The sequence below is a fragment of the Struthio camelus genome, chromosome 3, assembly GCF_040807025.1.
Source record: "Struthio camelus isolate bStrCam1 chromosome 3, bStrCam1.hap1, whole genome shotgun sequence".
Taxonomy (NCBI): Eukaryota; Metazoa; Chordata; class Aves; order Struthioniformes; family Struthionidae; genus Struthio; species Struthio camelus.
Window position 1 is genome coordinate 68,861,575 of NC_090944.1, and position 11,482 is coordinate 68,873,056.

General features: G+C 38.8%; 1 protein-coding gene across 1 annotated transcript; it reads left to right on the top strand.

Moving 5' to 3' along the window:
* The first annotated feature begins 779 nt into the window (after window positions 1–779).
* On the top strand, window positions 780–10,087 carry CENPW (centromere protein W). The gene is made up of 3 exons (XM_068938220.1): window positions 780–979; window positions 5,993–6,106; window positions 8,041–10,087. The coding sequence occupies exons 1-3, from the start codon at window positions 890–892 to the stop codon at window positions 8,065–8,067; spliced, it is 231 nt and encodes a 76-aa protein (XP_068794321.1). The 5' UTR covers window positions 780–889; the 3' UTR covers window positions 8,068–10,087.
* Window positions 10,088–11,482: the final 1,395 nt, after the last annotated feature.

The following is an 11,482-nucleotide window of genomic DNA, read 5'->3' on the forward strand; positions in this document are numbered from 1 at the left end:
TTCTCTGGACGCTGGCTTCGGAGCCTCGGGAAAGGTAAATCAGGAGACTGACGTCTTTCTTCCTGGTTAGTTAAAAAGTCTGGGTGGAGACTACCGTTAACTTTATGTTGTGAAAGCCCCTGCTAAAATAAATGGAGTTTCAGTTTAATAAAAGGGAAACAGTTTGAGATGCAGTTGCTTGCGAGAGAAAACATCATCCCTCTGGGTCCGTAATTTCTATGAAGCTAGCACCAGCTCCGGCAGCTCTTCGCACCCGACTGGGATTTCTCGCACAACCCCTGCGACGGCACCGTGAATTTCAACCCAGAAACTGTTGCCTTTGGGGTGTGGCGGCCTTCGCCCTGCGGAGGCAGCCGGGGGAGCGTGCCGAGGGGCTCGGCAGGCGGCGGCAGGCGGCACGGCCCGGGTTGCCCGCCGGGCCCGGCCGGTGCCAGGGGAGGGAGGGCACGGAGGAGCCAGAGCCGCCGACGCAGGTAGGCGGCCGCCCCTTTCCAGCTCAGCTTTCTCCACAGCAGCTCGGCTGGGCTGCTAGGGGCAGCGGCACCTTCTGGTTCTCCCTGAGTTACTTCATGCGTTTCCAGGGAAACGCCTTCGCTCCCCTTCCATCCCGGAGACGCCCTGCTCTGCCCATGGGAGAGGAAAAAGGCAGCGCCGCCCTGCCCGCAACCCCCGCGGCCCCCTGCCCCCACCCTCGCCTCAGCGAGCAGCAGCCCGGCAGCGCCGGCGGGGCGGGGCCGCCGCCCGGCCGTTGGGAAGTGCGTCACGGCGGGGGCGCGCCTGCGCCGGGGCGGCGGATTCGAACTGTCGCGAGGCGGGGGGCGGTTGAGCGGGAACCGTCGGGTGCCTTCCCGGCAGCAACGGCCACAGCGGGAGGACGAAGGGGAGGAGGATGAAGCGCACGGCGCCGCGTAGCACTTTGCGGAAAATAATAAAGAAGCACAAGCCTCAGTTACGCCTGGCGGCTAACGCTGACCTGCTGGTGAGGAGAAGGGCGGGCGCGGAGTGGCAGTGTGCGGGCCGCTCCACCCCTCAGCGCTGGCGCCCGGGGGCCTCCCGCCTGCTTCCTGCGGGCCCTGGGCTGGGGGGAACGTCTGCTCCAAGCAGCCGGCTGAGTTCTCAGTTGCTCGGGGCGGGGAGGGGCGGTGACCTCATGAGCTGAAATCTCCAGCTCCATAATCGGTCCCCTGCGGGGCTTGGGGTCGTAGCGCAGAGCCAGGTGCAGCTGTGGCGAGCAACTGCTGCTGTTAGTCCTGGCCTGCGGCTGGATTCGAGTCCCGTTGCCCCGGGGTGCATGGGAAGGGTGGTCCCTAAATGCTTTGTTCCTTGAAAGAAATGGACTGATGGGTTGCGTGTACTGGAGCAGGATGGAGTTGATGGGAGATGGGAGCAATATGATGCCAAGTTACTATTAGTGGTGTTTCTGCAGTGACCTGTAGGCAGAAGGCAGGCAAAGTTTTGGGGGAGACAGATGATGAGTTAGTCTAATAAAATACTGTTTAGAAATAGTCATTGCAGCTTTCTGCTTCCTTGATGGCTACGACATTGTAGCTTTCCTTCTGAAAGTGGGTTTAAGGATTCAGAGAGACTTATGCATCAACATTGTGCTACTCTACACATACATGCTGCTGTTCAAAAAATGTGAACGTAGACACGCTGAGAAATAGGAATGTGGACTAAGTGGTTGTAATGCAAATGTTTATTGCTCTTTATGTAGAGCTTAGGGCGTGCAGGTATCGATCAGCTAAACTGATTAATGAGTTGCCTAGCTGTTAATGCATCTTGAATCAATTGCCATAAACGTTTAGGGATAACAGAGCTCTATGGCACGCGTCTAAGAAAACTGAGGTCAACAAAATTGTACTCCTTCTGACCTGCAGTAAGGGATTTGTGTCGCAAGAAGGGTTTGTATCACTGAAAAAAATTACTGAACAAGGGAACCTGAACTCAAGAGAGCTTGTGGTAGCTTCCATACTGGAAAAAAAAGGACACATACTGAAGAAAGGATATCTGTTTTTGGAGTGACTTAACTGGCTTAACTTTCGTCTGTCATATACACTTGAAAACGAGAGGACACGATTCTGACTGCAGTAATGCATACTGTTCACTTGCACAGTTTCTAACTTGAATTTTGAGTCTGTTTCATGTATGTAGAAGTGACATCTAGCAGCACCTTGAAGGTTGGTATCTGGATATATGAAGCTAAATGTAAATATACCAAATAACAACGAAATGTGCTTATAATGAGATTAATATGGATGAATATGATAATTACATGGCAGCATTTACTCTTGAATGTAAACACTACCTATTTTTGCTAAGAATTGGTCTATCCTACTACTGCTGTTATCTTTGGAGTAATTTATAGATTAAGATCTCTCAAAGCCACCAATGCTTATTTAATGGAATGCAGTATTAAACTAACCATTCTTGCAGAATCATTAATAGATTTTTTTGCAGTCATTAGTAACACGTGGCTTGTGTTTCCATGGTCATGTTAATTTAGCTTCAAGTTAGTGCAGCTGTCTGAAAAGGGGTGGATGGGACATCCCTCCAGATCTTGGCCATTGGTTCCCATCTCTCCCTTGTGCTTGCACTAGTGTTCTATGGGCTGTAAAGGCAATCGTTGAGTTGAATTGAAATCTGACCAGGCTTGAAGTATGGCTATGCAAATACTCGTGCCTACACACAAAAGTTGAGAGGAGAACACGTTTTAATGATGTGATGGAAGCTTAGATTAGCTCCTTTGGTGATGTCAGATTAAATGGCCCTTAAAGTTAGGAAGCTTGACGTTTTTTATCTCACCTTGTGTCTAAAGGGGAATGAATGTCCAAGGGTGGTAATTGTGCATGAAATTCTTCATACATGCTTCCAGATATCAGTTCTTTATTTCTTTGAATAAATAAGCCAACTCCAGCTGTGCTGATTTCTGATTTGAAAACAAAAACCTCTCCCAAACTACACAACTTAGGTCCTTTAACTCAACAGGTAACAAATTTTGAAAGTGTTTTTAGCATCTCTTTCTATCTTACTCTCTACAAATCCTAGAAGAGTGATTAAACTGCATATTTTAAAAATTTGTATACTAGCTGTTTTAACAAGACTAAACCACATATACTTTTGAGCAGACTACTTGTGGCTTCTGCAGGAAAATATAAGAATCAACTGTTTCAGTTTGAAGGCTATTTTCCTTAGTAAACCATGTTTATTTTGAATCCACTATAGTACTTAGTCTAGTGAGGAGATCTGCCTATCTGGCTGCAACATAATTGCTTAATTATGCATTATAATTGCAATATTGCTTTTTGTTGTTGTTTGTTTATTTTTCTTTTCTTGCCTCTTTGGTAATTGTTTTTATTTGATAAACCTGTTATGTCCTTATATTGTCAGGTATGAACCAATTTGAAAAACCAACCATAAGAAATCAAACTTTTTTTTTAATTATCTGAAAGGAGTCTGTGTGTTGGAGGGGGGAGGTTTTGTTTTGTTTTTTCCCTCTCTTTCACCGCCTTTTGCTCAGGTCTATTTCTGAACTCTGAAGCTTGGTCAGGACCTACATCCTAAGTGTTAACATCTTTCTCCATGCATAGTATGGTTAACAAACTTCATGAAAGTTTCTCAACAAGCTGTTTTTTTGAAGGAATGTTATTATATCTTTGAGTGTTGAAGAGATTTCAGGTAGAAATAGTACTGAGGTTTTTCCTGTGCTCTTAGAGCTCAATTATTTTCCTGTTCAGAAGTTGGTACTGAGACTAGTGATTTTTTTTCCACCTGAATGAGCTAAGAAGAAAAAGCTGGGCAAACGCAGTTCTAGCTTGATATTATAAAAGAAAAGCAAGAACTCTACTGACTATTCTAAGCTAAAAGTGCAGCTTTTGTATTTGCATTGCAGAAAAGCATAAGATATTGTATTAAATGACCACTCTGGTGTTTGTTATGAGAGTGGAGTCTAATGAAATAGGTGTAGACTGTAGGCCAAATATCAGTCTAATAAATTGTTCTTAAGTTATGACAGCAAAATAACATGAGGAGTCCTGCTGAACAGGTGTGCAGGAATCATTCTGCCAGAGTGTTGTGAGTTTTTCATGTGTTCATAAAATTTTCAAAACCAAATACTACTTTTCTGGGAAATGAGTATGCTGTTGTGCAAGGTGATTTTCATATGTAATTCAAAACTGTTTTTAAGTTTTATGCTGAGGACAGTCTAACACACAGTAAAGCAATGGCTTTAAACAAGTGTGGTATCACTTAGGTACTAGTCAGTAACTGTCCCATTCATGGTATTCCAGCATTCTGCCTTTCATTAGCCTTTCTTAATTTCCTTAAATAGAGGTAATATAAACCCCAAATAATCTGGAATATTTATTAACATGTGGATTCTATTTTAGTGTGTTCTGATTTTACTTGTGTAACTATGTTTCTTTTAAACCAATATGAGATTAGGGGAAGCTTCTCAACACAGAGCAATTCACTTTGAAAATAAGAAAGTAAAGGTGCAGTGAGTCTGAGAGAATATGCAGTTTTAAAAGACAGTTTTAAGATGAACACTTTTGCCTTCAGGTATCTCAGAAGGAGAACTTTAAAATATGAAAAGCCTCTCTTCTCTACCGCAGGTGGGTTCCAGAAATCTAATTTCCTTGTTGATAAGTTTAGTAATCTGAGCTGAATGCTATTTTAGTGTCACTGATTGTTTTGGATAATTTCAGTATGAGTAGTTAAGGAAGAGGTTAAAAATGGCATTGATATTCTTGCTAAGTAAGTCTACAAGAATGTCTGCTTTTTGTGTAGTAGATACTCCCAGATGATGCCAGATATTACATAAATGTTTCTGTTGCACTATTTCATGTAGTTCAGCAGATTTAAAAAATCCAGTTTCCTGTCATATGAACACAAAAATGCAGGTCCTCTAACATTTTTTCTTGTGACCCTATTGTCAAAGTATTTCCTATACATTCTAGATTGTATCTTTCCCTGTTATGACCTTTTAGACTTTGCAGGTCAGATAGGACAGAATAAGTATATCACTTAATTCAATATAAGCAAAATAAAATTTGGATATATTTCAGCAGTACTTTTGAGCTTTTGGTGGAAAAAGTATTTTGTACACTTTACATAATAAACCCATGGCAAAGTTAAAATAACTTGTTTGTTTGAAGGTTTAATTTGTAGGAGGCAAAATCACCCATTTTAAAGTTGGACTGTAGAAGAAGGCTAGAGGTTTAGATTATAGATTTCTTATTAAGTTAGGATACTTCTGGGTAGCAATTCTAGTACAAGCTGGAGCAGTTTCTAGGCTGCATAAAGTTTTACTACTTCATTACCAGCAGAGCAGCATTCTATTTTGAACAGAATACTGCCATCTCAATTCTTTACATGAAAAATGGTTTAGTGCTGAGCTTGCAGAAAATGGATGGAACCTCCTGACAGTGGAGAACTTATTGTACTGGAGAAATAATTTGTGAATGCTTCTTTGCACTGGAAAGGGGCAGAAGCTGTTGAACTTGTCTGTAGTCCACTTGGTGATAAAGCAGGGATGAATTTACTGTTCATTGAAGTCTGACCGTTTTAGTCACTGGAAGCTGGCTACACTAGGACTGGTAAGCAAAAAGGCTACTTCTTGTTCTCTGCTTGGTGTTTGTATACATTTTATAAAAAACAAAAAACCAAAATGTCTACTAATGTTATTGTTATTTTTGTTATATATAATGTCATCTGTGATCCTCATTTCTGTTTAAGGCACCTGTAAAATTTAAGTATACAGAATTTAAACTATATTCATAACAATCTTGCAGTAGTACATATGTCTTGAGTATTTATTAAGACTTGAGCTGAGTGGCACTTTGTTTCCCTGAGAACACATTTCAGGAAAATGTAAGCAGCCTAACATACAAATCATCTGTCTCAACAACGAACCTTTGACAAAGGGTGTTTACTTCACTTAAACTGTATATGAGTAGTTTGAATCCTCCTTGATTTTATATTTTCTCTTTCAAAGGTGCATTTGAACTTCTTACTGTTTCTCCATCGCCTAGCAGAAGAAGCCAGGACAAATGCTTTTGAGAACAAAAGTAAAATAATTAAATCTGAGCATGCTATAGCTGCAGCAAAGGTAATAAAGCGTTTTTAATATTTTCTTTTTCTGTTGAATATAAAATATATTAAGATAGGGTATACAGAAGTTTTCTGTGATAGTGTTAGTGTTTTTATTTATCATACCAAAACTTGCAACAGCTTAACGTTCTCAGGTCCGTAATTGTCATAATTCTCTGTCACCAAGACATCAAATGAACTCTCCCAGCCCTATTCAATATAGTCCTCTTGCAAGGTTTTTTCAATATTTAAATCCATAATTTCAGTACATGGGATATGTCCACATAGTAGTCTTCCAGTAAGCATTCATGGAGCAAAGGCTGTGTGGTTGATTAGCGTGGCACTGAGCATGCATTAATGTGTTGGAGGGCTGTCTCTGGTCCTGTAGCATTCTGCTGCTTTCACAGTGAATATGAGTTCATGTCTAATCAGACAGGTAGAATGAGTTCATATGTGCCTATGAAAAGCTGTGACTATCAAAACCAAGGTTTCTTTTGTTGCAATTTGATGTCTTGGTTTTGGGACAGGGAAAGAGAAGTATCGTCTCTGGGAGACCAGGAACAGGAGCAAGTTCCAAAGTTGAAAGATTTTTAGACGATGTTGTATCAAGGAAACTGCACTGTGAACTGCATGTTATCTTAACTGCAGTAGCACAAATGAAACTTTATGGAGCAAGCAGGGAGTAGCTCAAAGAGATTCGAGTATCCTATATGCCCCTTAAATTTATACTTGCTTAGTCTGAAATGTATTTTAACTGGATTCTTGCAGCATTCTGGGGATACTATTGTATTGTATTTCTTGTGATACTGTGTTCTGCAAGGGAAGGCTGAATTATGAATTGCTGTAGGGATAGCTCAGCATAACAAACTTTTTTTTTGAGTATCTGTAAAGGAAGAAAACTCTGCTCTATTGAACCTGGTAACAGGTTTGTATGTATGTGAAAGAAGGAAAAAAGGAAGGGGTAAATCAGCCTTCTTTCACTAAAATGAATTAGACAGTAGTATCAAAGTATGCCTGAAATTCTGCTATATTCTGCAGTTCATTTCACTCATTAGGCTGTTTTACTTACCTAGGCTTCATGCAGAAAACTCGGTCTCTTTAGTTTGCTGAGTTATCTGTTCAACCACCTTAGTACTGCTGGGCAAATGGAATAAAACTCAGTGGCATCTGAATAATTGGATCCGGTGGCTTCTGTTTATCTTTGGTATTTTTTTTTTCTGGTAAAATGTTTAGTTTGTTACTATAGTAATAGCAAGTATCAGAAATATATACAGGATGTGTAGGATAGCCAAGTTAATGTTGCAGTTGGAATCTTACGCATTTGTAATTTCTTTTTAACTTCAAACTTAACGTTATTTGAACATTTTTGTGTTCCATTTCTTTTTAAGATGAGAAGAAAGGGAAAAACTGCCTGTATTTTAATAATGTTAACGCTTAAATGGTCCCACTTGGACTTTGAAGTTCACTTTTCAACTTAAACTCCAAACCAAAAAATGTCCTTCCAAGGGTCTGGGCACTCTTAATATAAAAAGAAATAAGTCATTGCAAACAAAAATTGAGCATAGTAGCTGTACAATTGCACATCTTAGCTTTTTCTTTTTTCTTTTGTCTTATCCTAATGGGATAAGAGCTTTAAGGAATCTGCTGAGGGCTTGACAGAGCTATTGCTACTTTCTGCAAGCATTTAGAAAAACATTATTTTGGAATGTTCTTGGTTATAAGCATTTATTTTGTCAGACACTTTCTAATCTGGCATATGTCTGTATGCTTTTGCTCTGTTCATAACCTTTCTCCTAGATGTTTACCCTTGATCGATTCACTCTGGGAGACAGATTGTTCAGCTAGATAAGCCCTTGGTCTGAGTAGCACAGCTTTGTTGAGAAACTTTTACTACAGCTGGAATTGTATATGTGTAAGCAGTGATAATATCCCTCCCCTTTTTTTTTTTTCCAGGTTGTTTTAAAGAAAAGCAGAGGCTAAAAAATGGAATAATGGAATTTCAAATCTTGGATTTTTTTAAATCTGTTCTTACTAACTTGAGATCCTGTGAGCCAGCTTTTGCACTTGTGGAAGTATTTACTTTTACTAATGTTTATCTCCTGACTGTCTCTGAGTATCCTGCTCTTTCTTTAAAAAAAAAAAAAAAAAGTTTTCATACACTTCATATATAATTTTAAAATGTGTGTCATTTATAAGTACCATAAGTAATAGTAACTTTTCATATAAATCTTTTGATGTACCTTATTTCTTCCAACAAAATTTAGGGATACCTTTGCTATACTCACTCAAGTACAATATGTCATTTTTTAATCTAGTGTTATATATTTGAAGCATTTTAAGGAGAACAATAATAAAAGTGCAGGCTTCACTTAATCCATTATAGATTATGCTGTTCAGAACATATTTACTAGCTAAGCAAAATGCTAACTTTCAAAAGAAGTGCTGTAGAACCTAGTGTATTAAATGACTTGACTTTGATTTGTTTATAAATGTCTTAATATTTTTAATTCACTTTGAAAAGTAGGCTAAAATTTCTGTGCTTTGGTGAATGGAAACATATTCTGTATTTCTAAACCAAGCTCTCATCTGTTAAGCTGACCTGCTCTTTGATGTGGTATGTGAGACAACTTGGCGGTCTTAATTCAGTTGGTGTGGACAGATGCACATTATAAAAAATATTTGACACAGCTGATGGTTTTTGAAGTTAGATTCTGTAGAAATAATGAAGATAAGTTGGCATGCACGCTGAGCTACTTTCTCCCCTGTTTTGAGCGTCATCCTAGCTTGTAGAAGCATCGAAATGTACATTAGATAAAAACATCTTTAATTGAAATTGTATTCTATTGCTAATCTGATATTTTTAAATAAAACATTGCTAAAAGCTTCACTTGACAGATCTTTTAATAAAGGTACAATTGAATCTTATTGTTTGAGCTGATAACACTATTTTGTGGAATGTGTAGTAGCTGATGCTTCATATCAGTGAGCTATTCTTAAAATAAAACAAAAATTGTAAAACATCATATATTGAGTATTCTAATTTTGTTTAAGACATTACCAAGTATATGTTAGAAACAAAGCAAAAAAGAATTGCATTTCCTAAATATGTCTATAGTCTAAAGAAACTGTAGCAATGCCAGAACTTCGAACCTGAATTTGGTATCATACCCATGTACTTAAAATAGTCTACAACCTGAAAAGTCTCATCCTTTTACAGTATACAAAGAGGAAGAATCTCTTCTGGCTTTTCTTAGCATATAGGGCTTAGTTCGGTGTGCTTCTCAACAAGGTTGACTAGGTTCCTCATTGTGCCTTTTCTCTTACTCCCTTGGAATCCACAAAGCTGAAAATGTTTCCAATGTCTTAATCCATGTATGGAGAATATTTGGACTGGAGTAAGAGGTAGTTCAGGAGTGAGAGGTAGTTGACTATTTATATTTTTCATTGTAATTACTCTCCGTGATTTAAAAAAAATCATATTGCAACACTAGGTTTTCCTTCTTTGGAACTATAACTTTTCCCTGAAATATTTTCTTAAGAGCCTTGTATAACCACATAGCTTTCCTCATCGGACAGATGTTTGAATGCTTTGACACCCACTTTAACTTTTTTTTTTGAATTGCATAGGACCAAGATTGTCTTCGGGCTTAGTGTAATTTTCTCAGTGTGTAGACAGTAGTAGGTGGATGATCAGCTACCACTGAGAAAAGGAATTAATGAAGAGTTAACATCAGCCACTAATGCATATGTATTTTTTTCTTTTAGGTAGAATGTTTTTGGCCCAAATTCATGGCTAAGAAGGTGTGGTTTTGCTTTCTTTTTTTTTCTTCTTCCTTTTAATAGGAGAGAGGAATTTTGCTACATCCTGTGAGAAGTTTGAGGCAAAAAATGTCCTGTCACTAGATTGCCATACTCTATGAATATTTGATAATAGCTGAAGACTGGAGAAAGAAGCATGTTTTACCTCTTGAATTTTAAATAAATGCTTACTGAAAATTAAGCTTGCTGATGTAGTGTAGTTCGCATTGTGTATTTCTGAATGCTTATTATGTTTTTCCTATAGACTCAATTCTGTAATGTAACTTTCAAAAGAGAAAATTATATTCACATTTGGCAGCTCTTCTGTACACCTTTACGTATATAGGTATGGTCTCTACCTGGTACTCCTTGGAGGTTTTTGTTTTTAAGTAAAAATTCCTTGCACCAGTGTTGTCTAAATATCCATAAACACTTCCAGTCAATATATCTTCGGAGGGTGTTCCTCTGTTGGTGAGTTTATTTAAGGATGGATGGCGAATGACCAAACATTAAAGCATAAAGTATTAGAAAACATCTTTGTAAGCTAGCTGTAGTATTAGAAGGCCTAATGAAGTGTGAGTTGGTTGTACTTATTTGAGGGTTTAGTTTCTGTGTTAATTCTCTGCCTTTAGAAGGAAAAAGGGAAAGGTTATTGAGGAAAGAGTCATGGTGAGGCATTAATAGGGTTACTCATCTACTTTCCTGAACCTCGAGAAATTTGGTGTTTCAGACCTCACTGTTGAATATTCTTTGGTTTCGAAGGTAGAAATGAGGGATTTTTGGGAATGAAATAACTAACAGGGTGCTCGGATAGTGCAATTGTGAGTCTTCATTTCTTCAGGAAAGCAGGTTAAAAAAATCTACTGAATAAAGGCGTATGGGGCCATTATTTAGTATTTCCATTTTCTTTATTCTTCTGACTCTTTGAAGCTTTCCCAGCATTTTTCTATTTCTCATCCCTCCCCTTGCTTTCACTATGACTACCAACATGAGAGGGAAAGACAAAACAAAGAATGGAAGAATGTGGCAAAAGCAGTTCTGGTGGCCCTTGTCTTGACTTTCAGGCAATGTTAGTCTGTGAGCCAGTGGGTGGTATCACAAGTAAATAAGGCAAGCAGGTACAATAAAAGAAGAAAAGTCCTTATTGATAAACTGGTGACTGTGAAGCGAGAGTGTGTTTTTTCCTTGCTGGAGGTGATGTGGCTTTGATTTCCTCTCACATACGGAGCAGCACATGAAAGAGGATCTGCTGTTTGCCGTCTTGAGATAAGTCTTCTCTTGAGGAGTATGCACTATTCCAGTTGTCAAGGTTACATCAGTTTGCTTGCAGAGAGTGCTTTATGAGTAGCTGTGAAAATTTTAAAACTAGATGTATGCATTTTTTTGAATTTGTAGGGCAAATTTATCATTTTGAGTATTATAAATCACCTGATTAGTAATGTAAAACTATAGACAAACAAAATGTAACTATTAAGAATGGCATGTTAGTGAAGCTTAGATCTGTGAAAAAAGTTAGCTGTCCAACTCCCAATAGAGTCAACAGGAATATATGAACTTGTTTAGCTTTGTGGGTCAAGGCCTAAATAATCACTTTTCT